General features: G+C 50.6%; 1 protein-coding gene across 18 annotated transcripts in view; it reads right to left on the bottom strand.

Moving 5' to 3' along the window:
• Nucleotides 1-9,020: 9,020 nt before the first annotated feature.
• The window catches only part of Jakmip3 (Janus kinase and microtubule interacting protein 3), a 57,970-nt gene continuing 51,299 nt past the window's right edge, over nucleotides 9,021-15,691 (bottom strand). For 16 of the 18 annotated variants that reach the window (XM_038341823.1, XM_038341831.1, XM_042055256.1 and 13 more), the window contains 5 exons: nucleotides 14,643-14,711; nucleotides 14,480-14,557; nucleotides 12,085-12,288; nucleotides 10,952-11,017; nucleotides 9,021-9,071 (listed from right to left, as the gene is read on the bottom strand). In XM_038341823.1, the coding sequence (XP_038197751.1) occupies nucleotides 9,021-9,071; nucleotides 10,952-11,017; nucleotides 12,085-12,288; nucleotides 14,480-14,557; nucleotides 14,643-14,711 (468 nt within the window). The remainder of the gene's footprint in view (nucleotides 9,072-10,951; nucleotides 11,018-12,084; nucleotides 12,289-14,479; nucleotides 14,558-14,642; nucleotides 14,712-15,691) is intronic. The other 2 variants (XM_042055262.1, XM_042055268.1) reach the window with 1 other exon arrangement.

The following is a 15,691-nucleotide window of genomic DNA, read 5'->3' as shown; positions in this document are numbered from 1 at the left end:
CCATTCCTGACATGGTGGTCCTGCGTTCCAGCAGCCAGCACTCCTCCATGGCCTCTGCATCAGCTCTTGCCTCCAGGTTCCCGCCCTGTTTGAGTTCCTGTCCTGACTTCATTTGCTGATGAACTGTGATAAGGAAGTGTGAGCCGAATAAACCCTTTCCTCCCAGGTTGCTTTGGCCGTGGTGTTTTCATTGCAGCAACGGTAACTCTGGCTAAGATAGTTATTTTGGAGAAAAACATTTCGACTGTAAGACCGAGGACAACCAGAACTATGTTCGTGCTGCATTCTAGGTAGTGAAGTGTGCCTCAGTGATCCTGAGATGACGTCAGATAGACCAGAACTGAAGAGTAAACAAGAGCCACATGCCCTGCCACTGTCAAGGCAAGAGGTTGGAAACAAGAAGAGAGTGAGGTTAGAGCAAATCTGGTGTCACTGGTCTGAATCTGGGGGTGTGGTTATGAACTCATGGTGTTATAACAGTGATTGATAGACGAAGAGGTAAAAGTAGATAGATAATAACGGAGGGGTATAAAAATGGGTGAAAATAAAAGTGCAGATAAGTGGCTGATGGATAAATGATATATAAACAGATGATAGACAGCTGGCTGGCTAGATAGATAGATAGATAGATAGATAGATAGATAGACAGACAGATATAGTAGATAGGTAAGCACATAGGTAACTCTACATAGTTAAGCACACATACATGCTCCCTTTCATGATGATAATAGACTAAACTCCTGAAACTGTAAGCAAACCCCCAGTTGAATGTTTCCTTTTTTAAGAGTTGCGTTGGTCATGGTGGCTCTTCACAGCAACAGGACAGCGACTAAGACACACGCTCTGCCCACGAGAAGCTGGAGAATGAAGCCACGCCAACAGCAAGCAGACCTGGACCTAGAGATCTTGATTTCTTAACCATATTCTCCAACAGGGGCAAGCACTCCTTGGAGAAGGGATGGATCTCAGGTCTAGCACGGGGACAATATAAGATGAGCCTGGAGTACCTCGTGGTAACAGAAAGCGTGTGTGTGAGAAAGGAAGGGACATGGAGATAGGACAAGCGTCAACCTGAAAGAATGCTTGATGTTCAAGAAAATACGTGATATGACTAGCCCGAAACTTACAGAACGACTAGGACACAGCGTTCCCATAAGAACTTGCTGGCAGGGGCTGGAGAGATGGCTCAGAGGTTAAGAGCATTGCCTGCTCTTCCAAAGGTCCTGAGTTCAATTCCCAGCAACCATATGGTGGCTCACAACCATCTGTAATGGGGTCTGGTGCCCTCTTCTGGCCTGCAGACATACATGGAAGAAATGATGTATACATAATAAATAAATATTTAAAAAAAAAAGAACTTGCTGGCAGGTGAACAAGAGTTTGGGGAGGAAACGTAGATTTGTACTGTGTCACCGTCCTCTTCTTGCTGTATGCAAGCATCACCCCAGGCTCCCACTTCCGTGAGCATAGGATTCACCAAGCTGACCTTTGGCACCCCTGTTTGGCACATGAAGGTTCTCACCCTGCAGTGTGCTCACCTCAAGCTAAACATGAGAAAGCACTAGACAGATCAAACTGAGGGACACTACAAAATAACCCACAGGTTAGTATCAGCGTGTCGTGTCAGACACAATGAGGAAACACTGAGAACTGACACCTTTGAGTGGAGAGATACGATGACAGCTACAGCCTGGGGTCCAGGAACAGAATGTGTAAAGATTATTATGCAGGCTACTAACATCAGGAGAAGCTAGGCAATGGCACACAAGGACTCCCACAGCCGGATGTCATAACAAACACCTGTTATCCCAGCACTTGGAAGGCAGATGCAAGAGAATAATGAGTTCAAGACCAGTCTGAAATATATATATTTTATATATATATATATATATATATATATATATATATACATATATATATATATATAGAGAGAGAGAGAGAGAGAGACAGACAGACAGACAGACAGACAGACAGACAGACAGAGACAGAGACAGAGACAGAGAATGAGATGGCTCAGCTGGTAAAGGCACTTCTGACCAAGCCTGAGACCTGAGTTCACTTCCTACCTCATATTCCTATGCTAGGAGAGAGTTTTAGCTTGCAAGTTGACTTGTGACCTCCATATAGTGCCATGGCATGAAGAGAATGTGGCATGCCCATGCATATATACACACACACACATAATTTTAAAATTAAAGCAATAAGACCTCTCTATACCTATTTTTTGTAATTTTTTTAAATCTAAAAATCACTTCAAAATAAGAGTTTTTTGAACAGCTCACGGGGTGAATGGTGATACCCAGTCAGAAAGCAGGTGATCTCTGTCACTGCCTTTTCTGTATCACACGTGCGTCAGCCACCAGTCCCCAGAGTGGCATCTGGGGCAGAAACAGGCATAGACCCTTGGATTTGATTCTCAGACAAGAGGGGCCTCAGGTTTTCTTGGCCAGGTGTGATGTTTTGTTTGTGATCTAATAAATGAAGTTTGCCGGAAGATCAGAGTGTGGAGTTAGCCACTAGTTAGCCAGAGAGGCCAGGCAGTGGTGGCGCACACCTTTAATCCCAGCACTTGGGAGGCAGAGGCAGACGGATCTCTGTGAGTTCAAGGCCACCCTGGGCTACAGGAGATTGACTGTGTCTAAAAGAGAAACAGAGCCAGGCAATGATGGCTCACACCTTTAATCCTAGTACTTGGGAGTCACATGCCTTTAATCCCAGGACTAGGGAGGTGAGACAGGAAGGGATTGACTGGGTGGAGAGAAGAATATAAGGCGGGAGGAGATAGGAGCTCAGGGCATTCAGTCTGAGGACTTGTAGAGACAGGATGCCCCATTCAGTCTGAGGATTTCATAGAGGTAAGAACTAGTGGCTGGCTGCTCTGCTTCTCTGATCTTTCAGCTTTTGCCCCCTAATATCTGATTCTACTCTGGGTTTTTATTATTAAGACCAACTATAAATCGTGCAACAGCCAGGAGCTGAGATTACAGCATAGAATCCTCACAAATAGGCTGGAGACTGACAGCCATGGGAAAGAACCCTAGTGCAGCAGCCTCAGGTAGGGTAAGGGGATGTCATGGTGGTCACACCCATAACCAGCTCTAGGCCTCTTCACTTGGAGCCTCAGGAGTCAGGGCTCTGACCCTCTTACCTCTCTGGTCCCTGCAACTCTGGGAGCTGCTGGGTAGGTTTCTGATCCACTGCTCGTTTCTGTCCCACCGGAGTTGCCAGCCCGTGGTGACCATCCCTTGTTGATCCTCCAGAGCTAGTACTGCTGCAGGCACTAGAGTATTGCACCCCAGCTCCATGCACCTCTCCTTACCCGCTGTGTCTGAGCGGCCTCTCTCTGATTGGGGGAATGAGGAGAATGTTTGCTTGTCCCTGCACCACGCTTGGAATCAATCCCTTCTCCACGATGGCTGGTTCCTTTTATTATATAATATGCAGGCGATCCAGCCAACTTCAGGGAACCTCTGGCTCTGGCTCCTGGGCTGCTCTGTAGCATGCTGGCACCCAAGCTAAGAGGTAGCCATGACTTCTCATTCTCCTTCCCTCTACCTTGACCACTCCGACTTTAGTGTCCAGGGAGCAGATGGTCTGAGTAGAGCCCAGATTCACAAAATGCTTTTTTTTGGGGGGGGGGGAAAGGGGCACTGATAGTTATAGTTTGAACACAAAATATCCCAAAAAACTCATGTTGTCAATCATTCTTGGTCACTAGCTAGTAGCATCCTTTTTTTTTTTTTTTTTGGTGGTGGTTTGTTTTGAAATATAGTCTCGGCCGGACAATGGTGGCACACGCCTTTAATCCCAGCACTCGGGAGGCAGAGGCAGGCAGATCTCTGTGAGTTCGAGACCAGCCTGGTCTACTAGAGCTAGTTCTAGAGCAGGCTCCAAAGCCACAGAGAAACCCTGTCTTGAAAAACCAAAAAAAAAAAAATTGAAATATAGTCTCACTATGTAGCCCAATCTAAGTTGAAACTCATGATTCTCCTGCCTCAGCCTTCCAAGTGCTGGGATTACAGGTCTATGCCATCAAACCTGGTTGGTGGCACTACCTTGAGAGGGTCTGGAATCTTCAGGAGGCAGGTCTGAGCTGGAGGGGATGGGCCCTGAGAGGGTCTTGTCTCTGTCCCCCTCCTGTCCCTCTCCCTTGTTGCTTATGTCTGTTCTGAGATGAGTAGCTTCGCCATCAGGATCTGTGCCTCGTCACAGCCGCAGAAACCCAGACCCAGCCACAAAGGACCAAGTCCTCTGGAACCCGGAAGCTGTTCCATCAGGTCATTTTGTCACAGCAACACAAACATAACTAGTATGCTGCCTGTGTCTATTACTGTTCATTAATGTCGGAAGCATCTCTGAGGGGGCCAGCCCTGCCTACGCCCCTAGAACTCCCTACACAGCCCTGTTTTGCCTCTGTCCTTGTTTGTTTTGTTTTGTTTTCAGCTTGACACAAGCTAGAGTTGTTTGAGAAGAGGGAACCACAATTAAGAAAATGCCTGCATCAGATTGGCCTGTAGGCAAGCCTGTGGGGCATTTTCTCAATCAGTGAACGATGTGGGAGGGCTCAGAACGTTGTGGTTGGTGCTGCCCTTAGACAGGTGTCCTAGGGTATATAAGAAGTGGAGAGGTGGCTCAGTGGTTAAGACCCTGGCTGCTCTTTCAGCGGACCCAGATTTCCAGCACCCACACTATGGCTTACAACCATCCATTACTATAGTTCTGTGGATCTAAACCCTCTTCTGGCCCTGAGAGAACTAAGTATGCACTTTGTGCCCATACATAAATGCAGGTAAAACACACACACTAAACACACACACACACACACACACACACACACACACACACACAGAGGAGGAGGAGGAGGAAGAGGAAGAAGGGAAAACAAGGAAAGGCTTAGAAAGCCAGAAGGATTGAGCTAGTAAATGGCACTCTTTCATGGCTTCTGCATCTCTTCCTGCCTTCAGGTTCCTGCTCTGGTTGAGCTCCTGCCTTGACCTCCCTGGATCACGGACTACTTCCCTCCCAAGTTGTTTTTAGTCATGGTGTTTAACATAGCAACAGAAATTCTAATATAGCCTTCATGTGGGAACTGTTCGGACTTAAGGCGCAGTAACTCTGTAAACCCTAGAGGTCTACTTGCCCACAAGCATAGGAGTGGTTGCAACCAATGGGACACCCACACCCTGCCACCTAGGAGTCTCCCTAGGAATTTAGGGTTGTTTCCACAGGAAGCCAGCATTGAGACCTGTGTCTACTGTCCTTCACCCAGCTTCTGGCAACCTTTAAGGCCAGGCACGTGATGATCTGAGGTTGGGATTGTTCCTGCCAAGCAAGTGGGAAAACGCCCCAGTGACAGAGTGGGGATGGGTTCAAAAGGAACACACACAGCAGGGGCCTGAGCGGCTGCAACCTGTTGCTCAGTCATGCTGGGTTTGTTTGGTTGGAGCGCCCCCGTGTGGCTCACGTTGGCATTTCCTGTAGTGCTGAGCCAGGCAGCCTAGAACAAGCTTTTGTGACCCGCTTACGGACTGTATCTGTAGACGCTAGAGGCCAGAGAGATCACACAGTGCCCTGCACAGGGAGCCTGGCCCCCAATGAAGACCAGGGAATTATATAAGGCATGCTTGTAAAAATATGCGCCCAAATGAAAGATGAGTAAGGATCTCCTCCCACCCTGCTGAGCAGACTGGTCTCACGATCTCACGCTGTTCTCACACAGGAGCATCTTTTCACAAGAAGGCTGTCTCCTGGAGTTCTCCTGTACAGCCCCACAGGGACACGCCCACAGCCCCACCAAGGACACGACCACAGCCCCACCAGGGACATGCCCACAGCCCTAGGAAGAGGCTTGGTGGGAAGTCCATCTTGTTGAGTGACTCACCATGCCACACAAGGGCCAGCTCACTCTCCACAGGGCATGCTAGTCTTACTGAACAATAGACACCTTTGCCGTGGAATAGAGGTTCAGCTTAGAGGGCCCAGCCTACCGGGCCTCCCAGAGTGGGAAGGCATGTGGGAGAGATGGACACACGGGTGCTGAGCCAGATGAGGCAGGCGCTCATGAGGGGGAATGTGCATGCACAGGGGAAAGCACTCATCGATAGGCTATGCAGTGGAAAGAGGGCTAGCCTCTACCACCCTGGGGCATGTGCTGGGTCTCCACAGGTGACGTGTCCCCGGGTCCCATCTCTGCCTCCATGCATTTCCTGCCCCTAGGCTCAGCAATAGGTTCCACCATGTTCCCTTGTAAGTTCTAGGCTCTTTTCTGTCAGTGGCAGGGCATGTGACCTCATCAGGAACCCTTCCTTATACAGTTCTAGGTGGTGGGATGTCTCGGCTGAATGAGCCACACTGGAGCCAAATGCCTCATTGCAAGTTGTAGGTAGCCCTGGGTGTGAGGACCTGGACTTTCCGTGCCCTTCCCCAAACTGGGCAATCTTCATCCCTCAGAGGTCGCTGAAATCCGCTGTGGCAGGCCTCCATGTCCCAAGAGATACACACACCCAGACAGCATCTGCCCAGTTCCCAAAGAGCCTCAGGGTGTCTCTGGGAAACCTGTCCTCAGTCACCTCCTCCCCACAGGGGTCTTGATGCAGCTCAGAGGAGACCGAGCCCTTTTGACTTGTCACAGGGCCTGGGGCTAACAGGGTCATCCTGTCATGGGTATGTGTTCAAAACACAGTGTAGCTAGGGTTGTCATCGCAGCTATTCAGAAGGTTGAGTCAGCAGGATCGCCATTTCAACCCCTGGGGTACAGAATGAGTTGTGGGCAACTTAATGAGACACTGTTTGAAAATAAAGACTAAAAAGGTTAGGGCTACAGCTCAGGGGTAGAGAGTTTTCCTTGAATATGCTGGGCCCTGGGCTCGATCCATGTTATGTGTGTAGTGGATGGATAGTCTTAACCCACACCGTAGCTACTTTTGCCATCTGCCATGGGGACTGGGCAGGATGGGGCACCTTGTGTCTCAAGGCAGAGCTTCCTGTCTATAGGGATGGGGAAGAAGGTGCCCCCCCGGCCCCTGCCCATCTCCTTTGAGCTTTGGGGATGCCACTGCACTGGGGAGGGAGGGAAGTCCCCACGAGGTGTGGGCATCGCTGCACTGGGGAGGGAAGCCCCCACTAGGTGTGGTCCAGCTACAGGCACAAAGGGGTCCACAGATGAGATAGGAAGTTGTACCTGCATGGGGCTGTAGTGCACTAGCCAGGGCAGCTGCATGGGGCTGGAGTGCACTAACCAGGGCAGCTCAGGTGCTTCCTCAGAGAGCACTGGCATCTGAGTTAGCATGAACAGGTAAAGTGAGGATCCTACATCTGTGGGTTACATCCAGAAATGGATGTGGGGAGCCCCCATGACCTACTGGCCCTCATAGCCACTCCAGGCTCTTCTGGCAGGGGAGACCTCATTCACACCGCAAAGGGCTCATTCAGTCTAGCAAGAGTAGCAGGATGCCGAATAGTGTGGGAAGGAGGGCTGTCCCCAGTGGACGGATGTTGCCACTTACCTGCAGGCCGTTGTGTGGTGGCTGCCTTCTGAACTTTTGGTTTATTTTATCTTCACCTTCTCTCCCGGACCCGGCTTCTTGTGTGCACAGGCTCTGGACAAAGCCCTTCTCAGCCATCATCACTACCTGCCCTTGCCACCTGCAGTTCTTGGCTAGGCCCACAGGCTGAGGGTCTTCCTGGCCAGGAGGGCCACGCCTCCACTATGTCTGGGCTGTGCTTTGATCCTCATTCTTCCAGGCCAGGCCTCATATGCCCCTTGGCCTCTTCCTCTGGTCATTCCACTAAGCTCCTAGCAGCAGAAGGGGATAGGATTCTAGCCTTTGTGCCTGGGGGTAGGGTAGAAGGTCAGTGTGTGTGTGTGGGGGGGGGTCACAACTCTCAGCTGTCCTCACAGAGATGCCAACGTAACAGAACAAGGTTGGGCAAGGAATCTGTCCATCAGCAAGTGTTCAGGACCACAGTGAATGATTTCAGTGTGACACTCAGGGTGTCACAGGGAACCCTCCTAGGTCACCACAGCGACCACAGCCTTCATCTTGCCATTAGGGGCAAGTCTGGGCAGTTCTGAGATCTTCTTCCAAGAGTATTGATGGTTACTATGGGAACAAGGGGCGTGTCCAGTGTGGGCTCCAGCACAGGAGCAGGTCTGACCCCTGCATGGCAGGGAACGTCATATCGCTGTGATTGGGAGGAGGCCTACTCTCGGGGCTGAAGGTCACCAGGACTCAGTAGCCAAGGCTAGGCCTCCCCTAGAGAAGCGCTACTCAGCAAGACAAGTTCTAGTCCTGTCACCCCAAGGGGACAGTGACTGCAGCTCACAGTGTTTTTGCCCTCATCCTCCACAGGGCAGGGCACAGAGCCCAAACCCTCCCGAGTCTTCAGTGTTGAGATCCAATTTCTCATGCTTCCTCTGGCACCTGCTGCTCTCTGGTCCTGTTGGAGGACAAAGGTCCGCCTTTGCCGAGGACTAGAAGACAGACACAAGCATGGGACTTAGGGGATGAAGGGCTGGTCCCCTGGAAAAGATCTCTCTGTATCCCCTAAACAGCAGATCCAGGGGCCTGAGATGAGCTGTGTCATCGTGTCCCACCAGAAAGTGGGGACCAAGTGTGGTGTGTGGCCTTGGTGTGCAGGCAGTGCAGGGGCTTTATGCATTAGTGCCATTCCTGTGATTGTAGGTGACCCAGGGACTTGGGAACATGGAACCTGAGCCACAGAGGATACAAAAAAAGTTACAAAGCCCCCTCCTGCTGCCTAGTGGATACTGACTCCTGAGTAGGTGCTGGTCCTGAGAATGCCTAGTACTTTCTCGTGGACCCAGTGCCTGGAGAAGGGCTTTCTAAAAGGTGGGTACTTTTCGAGGAGCCTTCTGGAAGACACATGAGGGGCCTTTCTGCTTCTATGAGGGCAAGCAGCCAGCTGACTGGGCAGCAGGTACCGCTATTATCTCCCAGAAGAAGGAGCAGGAAATACCAGCCTCCTAAGTACTCACCAGTTCAGAGTGCCCAGAACAGCTATGACCAGAGAATGAAAGCTAGGGAGAAAAACAAGAACAAAAATAAAAACTGAAAAGGAAAGGGGAGGATGGAGAAACACAAGGAGAGAGAAAGAAAAATAAGAGTTTGTAGCATGTCTGTAAAGAAACAAGCCATGAGCATAGACAGAGAGGGACCCTGGCCAGCCAGGAGGAGCAGGCAAGGACAGGAGGTGTGCAAGGGGCTTTGTGAGAACCCTAAGCTTAGGGTGACAATGCTACCCCAAATAACGCTGGGGGACTAGGCATCATTTAAGGCTAAGTTGTGGGCTCTACACCCCTACACAGTGCACCAAGCTTCCCAGGGCCAGGAGTCTATTGAGAGTCACAGAGCCAAGGCTAACACCGGAACAGGAAGCCACTGCCATACAAGTACTGGGAAGTACCCAGCACATACAAGTACTATTGTTTTGGAGGTGGTACATTTATAAACAACAAAATATACTGATACCCTGGATAGATTTGAAGTGTTGGTTGGGATGGGGGTGGGGGCCAATCTAACTTGGAGAAAAATCAAGCATTGCATTCAGCCATCTGATGAAATTAGAAAGCTCAGACAGCAAACTTAACATTGCTCTAGTGTTAATTCAAACACGTGCCCTTAAGTTAAGACACAGAGTGAAGCAAGCGTACAGTCTGAGGAAGACTTTGCCACCTGATAGGTTTGCATTTATTTGATGGGCAAGTAGCCCATAGAGTAGCTAACATGTCTGCCTAGCCTTGAGTCACCTAGCAGTCCCCAGTTTGTCACTTCTTTCTAGAGAGTGGAAGTCTCTCCCTAGGACTCCGTCTTTGGTGGCACCAATGTCCTCAGACTGTCAGGTCAGAATTATAGTGTTAGAAACTCAGGTGAACAAGATTGTGTCCCCTCTTGGCACCGCTGGGCACTCAGTGTGCATGTAGGGTGTTTGCCCACGTGGCCTGGAGTTTGTAGACAGTCCCTGTGGGGACCTTGTTTCAAAGCCTATGCCTGCTTGATTCTGGGATCCTATCTACATGGCAGACCTAGGAATTTATGTGAGATCTTTTGAACAGGGGCAACAAAATGCCCCACAGATGGCAATTTTTGTCACTTCTAAGGCTGGCTGGGCCGGCTGAAATGGAAAACTGCTGGGGACTGCTCTGCAGAGGAACACCTCCAAGCCATGACTAAGGCCGGTGAGGACATTATCTAGAAGGTATCCTGCCCAAGTGCTGTCCCACTGATGGCTTCCTGCATCTTGTCATGTTGATGAGATCTATCTATGGGTAGGAACAATCATAAGATTCAAGACAGTATCCGCCTCCAGAAACCTGGGAACTAGCCCCAGCTCAGACCACACAGGATACAGAAAGAAAGCACAGCATCCTATGGACGGCAGGGATCTCTGGATGCATGCCCTTTAACTTGGGGAGCACTGAGTCTGTGGATACCAGTGGACAGAGGCCCTGCACCCCAGGCTGTAGAGTCAGGGTTCAGAGAAAGCACCTAAGCAGGCACCCCAGCCTCTCTGGTCTTGGAGACACTCCCTGGGCATCAGGAGCAAAAATCTCTGAGCCCCAAGAACAGCTCTTGGGGACCATGGCCTATCTTTCAGGAACCTGATTCTCAGACAGCCAAGTGTGATGAACCTGGAGGGTTAACCCTTCTGCACCACCCAGGGCACCAGTTTGACCTAGGTTACTGGTCCAACATATAGATCCAGAGGGGAAACTGAGGCAGTACAAAGGCTCCTGGCTCTGGTCCAGTGTTACCACAGCTCCTGCCCAGTGGTCTCCTTTCTGCTTATCTCTACTCTGCTCTGCATGGGCTAGCTTGCAGGCCTGTTCTCAGCTGTGAGACCGGAGCTTGCATTCTATTATCTATAGATGCCAGGCAAGCCCCCCGCCCGGCAGCCTCCAGCTCTACCCTCCCCTACTCATTTGCTTTACCTTTTCTTCCAGCTCCTTTATTTGTCTCTTCTGGGTTTCTATTCTTTCTTCTAACTCTTTTATTCTCTGCAATGTTAAAAGAAGGAAGATATTCAATAAACAGAGGATTGGAGTGCCACCTATAAGAGGGTCAAGAGTTCCCTTCACTTATTTGGTAGACAATAGCCCACAAAGTAGCTACTGTGTTGCTCCAGTCCCGGCTCACCACTTCTCCTTTGATGGGACCAATGTCCTCTGACTTAGTCAGGTCAGAAACTATACTGTTTAAGTGGAAGAGCAAGGAGTTAGCCTACGTCCTTCCCAGGGCCATTATACAGAGCAACAGGCAACCAGCCCGCAGAGCTACCAACTAGAACTGTCCTTCTGCAGCTGAGGCCTGGGGACTTAGAAGCAGCTGAGTGCTTCCAAATGACAGCTGGAGCAAGAGGGATGGGGTGACCTGCCTAACCCTGACTACCCTGGAGTAAAGGGGCGTGGGCACATCCTGGTGGTTGATAAGCCCTGTCCAGTGGCCTACTGACCATCCTTCTAGTAGGAGCCTATCTTAATCTGCAGCCTGAGCTTGTTTGTGTTTAGGATGGTCTGGCTTGAGCTGTATTCATAGAAGCTGCTTTCGGGTCCACCCCACAGGCAGAAGCTGTGACAGTCATAAACAACAGGGCTGGGTAATGGTTGGTTAGCTGCTGTCCACAGACAACACTCTTTTTTTTTTTTTTTTTTTTTTTTTTTTTTTTTGGTTTTTCGAGACAGGGTTTCTCTGTGGCTTTGGAGCCTGTCCTGGAACTAGCTCTTGTAGACCAGGCTGGTCTCGAACTCACAGAGATCCGCCTGCCTCTGCCTCCCGAGTGCTGGGATTAAAGGCGTGCGCCACCACCGCCCGGCCACAGACAACACTCTTACCATTAGGGGACAGTGTCATGTAGGAGACCTAGGAGTCCATGGGGAGCTACCACCCAAAGGCTTTGGTGAGCAACACAACTGCAAGACTAGGAGCTAGATAGGGAGGGACACGGACTCAGTGAGAAAGGGCGTGGCCACTGGAGGACACAGCTGTTGGATGTGTGCCCCTCACCCCCGCCGGAAGCTGGGTCTCGGGATGTCCAGCTGACCCCCTATCCCCACCCGGTCAGCACCTGCTGTGCAATCTGCAGCAGCTCCATACGCTCCCTCAGGATCTGGGCATCGCGCTCCCGTAGCTCGCTCATGACCTGGCGCTTCCACTGCTCCACTGCCACCTTGAGCTTCTCACGTTCCTCTTCTGACAGCAGCTCAGCCACCTTGGCCCCGGCTTCCTGCTGCAGGGCATCATACAACATGGCTTCCAGCTCCAGGATGTGCTGGGGACAGGAGACAGGCATCAGCCCTCCCCTTCTTCAGGAGTGGGCCCACTTGCTCCACGGTAGACAGCCTTGCCTCTCAGCGGAGTTCTTACTGGGGAGGAAGTGTGCCCAGTGGTCTCTGGGGAAGGGCCTGGAGGGTTACAAACAGCCTCCTTCCTAACTAGCAGGCATCTTAGAAGAGGTGGGGGCCAAACACCGGCTGTGACTCCCTGCCCATGTCCTGGTACCACAGTGTGCTTGTTTCTGCCTCAGCGACTGCTCAGAGAAAAGGGAATTTTAGGGAAATCAGAACGACACTCTTCCACTGTTTATTTGGTGCTGGGGAGGAAACCCAGAGTCTCAGGCATGTTAGGTAACAACACTATCAAGGAGGGTCAGACCCAGATCCTGAGACCCAGCCTTTGAAAACAAGCATGGTACACGTGGCTTAGAGCAAACACCGCAGAGGTTTCATATGCTCCTGCTAGTGAGAACTTTGATTTGGACTTTGTTTATAGACAGGATACACCAGGAGATGAGCCTAAGTCACCCGAGGGACCTTGCCTGCCTTCGCTTAGCCTATAGTCTGCTTACCGTGTCTTGAACTAGCAATGGCCCCAGAGTAAATGTCATTACCATCTGACATACAGCCTTGAGAAGCAGAGGATGTGGGAATGACCCCAAAGACCTACAGGCTGCTGCTCACTTCGGATCACCCTAGGATCATTCTGTGTGCTCCAGCATCCACACCTGCCCTCAGCCACACATCAGACCACCAAGTGCTCTTCCTGAGTTACTGCTGTCGCCTCTCTGTGCCTTTAAGGATACTCAATGGGACAAGGCACCGCCCACAGGATAACAACCCTATACAAGGATAACTAAACCCTAGAAATGATAGGTGGCCTTTGGTTCTCCTAGGGGGTCTCTGCAGCTGGGCACTAAGTGTCCCTGTTATATCAGCTATGATCCAACACTTGGTTGGGTTCAGTGTCCTTCTTGGAACAGAAAGGTTGACAAATGTCCCGTTGGATCTCCTTAGGTTCTCAAGCTGATGCTAGCGAGGGCTGGCTTCTCAGAAGAGACATGAGTGCTGGCCGCTCTGGCAGTGGCTGGAGTGCATCTCTGGGGGCGGGAAGGGGTTTGTGTGCTGGAAGCTTGGCTCCTAGCATAACGGCACTAAGATGGTGGAACCTTTAAGAGCCTATGGAGACCACTGAGTCAACAGGGTTCTGTCCTTAGAAGACATCAGTGTGGATCTCGGGGGGGTTCAGACGTGGATTGCTATAAAAGGGGCAATCCTGGCCTCCAAATCCCTCTGTCTGGCTGCCCTGCTGTGATCTCTCTCCCTTTCCCATATAACCTCACCATGACACCATGATGGAATATAGGCAGAGTCCTCACTAGAGCCCAGCGGATGTGACTCCCCATTTTTGGACTTGCAGCCTCCAGAACCGTGAACTAAATAGACATGTCTTTTTTATACATTACCCACTTGTCAGTCTTTTCATTATAGCAACAGGATACAGACTAATATAGGTAACCACGGAGCACATCTTCATTGTTATCCTTAAGCAGGAATATTCTTACTTGGGGCTGGAGAGATGGTTCAGAGGTTAAGAGCACTGGCTACTCTTCCAGAGATATTGGGTTCAATTCTCAGCAACCATGGTAGCTCACAACCATCTATAATGAGATCTGGTGCCCTCTTCTGGCATGCAGGTGTACATGTGGGCAAAACACTGTATACATAATAAATAAGTAATCTTTAAATAGGGATATTCTCTTTAGGATATTCTTGACTCCCCAAAGGATGACCAGATACACAGAACAGGCAAGTTTTGAATGAACAAAAGGAAGGTCTCCAGTAGGATGTTTCCCTATGAACACTCAGTTGTCTTCAGTTAATTCCTAAATGCCCTGTGTGCTCATTAATGGTCTACCAACTAATTTATTTTATCTATATTAGTTCCCAATATCCCTACACATGTCCCTATACATCGTGTGTCATGTGTGTTCTTGTGTGCTTGTACTTTGAAGCATTTGCTGAATGGGCAGTAACATGTCCTCAGAACCCAGACGGAGAAAAGCCGAGAGTGACCCCACACTGAGTCTTGGTGCCTGCCTAAAGTTTTGCGCCTGGCCACACAGGCCTCTGAGATGTTCACAGGGGTGGATAAGCAGGCAGATGTCTGCCAGTCCTCTCCCTCACCTTGTGGGCTTGGTCCAATGCCTGCTTCCTGTAGTCCAACTCCTCATCCAGGTAGCCTTTCTGCTTGCTGAACAGCTCCTGAAACACAGAGTGCCAGGCCTTGGTTTAGGTATTCAGACCTGATAACATTGGTTTCAGAGGCACTCTGGAAGATTCCACTGACCTTCTCGCTCTCCAGGTCTACCATTTTCCGCTGTAGCGCTGACTCTGTCTCTTCAATCCTCTGGAGCCACTGGGCACAAGCACAATGAACAGGTGATAGTGACCCCTAGCATCCCCCACATGACCATCAGTGCCAACTGCCTCCCACCCAACTCCACGGAGATAGCCTGGAAGGTCAAGGGGGGCCTGACTAAGGAAGGGGAGTTAGGGTTGGGCTGATATTGTGGCACTACCCATGCCACCTGATGTTCAGATGTCTGCCACTCCTGTCTTCCCTGGGAGAGGAGGAACAATTGGTTTGAGGAGCAGCAGGAGCAGGTGCATCTTAGAACTCTGCCAGGAGGGGTTGGGTAGCCTGTTTCCCTAAATCTTTGTTTACCAGGATCCCCCTTTCCTGTGTGGCTGGAGATCTGAGAAAGGGCTGAGAGTGAGGGTGACCTGCTAAGCAAGTCTGGGCTGGGGGAAGGACCAGCATGAGGATGGCAGGCTAAACAGAATAAGATCAGGAAACCAAGGAACACTGCCCGTTTTACAGACTCAAACCAGGAAGGAAGTAGAGGTAAAGTCAGCACTGGGAGGAGGTATAGGTGAAGTCTGCCCTGGGACAGTATCTGTGGAGGAGGTAGAGATGAAGTCTGCCTTGGGAGGAGGTAGAGATGAAGTCTGCCTTGGGAGGAGGTAGAGGTGAAGTCTGCATTGGGAAGAGGTGGAGGTGAAATCTGCATTAGGAGGACGTGGGAGTGAAGTCAGCATTGGGAGGAGGTGGAGGTGAAGTCTGCACTGTGGGAGTGTCTGTGGAGGAGGTAGAGGTGAAGCCAGCATTGGGAGGAGGTAGAGGTGAAGTCTGCATTGGGAGGAGGTACAGGTGAAGTCTCCACTAGGGCAGTGTCTGTGGGAGGGGTGGAGACAGAGTTATTTGGCCATTGTTTGGCCGAATCTCCCCTTGCAGAGGTTCTTGGTGTCGCTGTCTGACCTGTGTGGGTCAGTTTCCCCAGGCAGACAAGACCTAGTGGACCATGCCCCTGCCCTGAAGGCCCTCCTCCCAGGGAG

The sequence above is a fragment of the Arvicola amphibius genome, chromosome 1, assembly GCF_903992535.2.
Source record: "Arvicola amphibius chromosome 1, mArvAmp1.2, whole genome shotgun sequence".
In the NCBI taxonomy this organism is placed as follows: Eukaryota; Metazoa; Chordata; class Mammalia; order Rodentia; family Cricetidae; genus Arvicola; species Arvicola amphibius.
The sequence above is the reverse complement of the archived record's forward strand: the minus strand, read 5'-3'. Positions and strand labels throughout refer to the sequence as shown.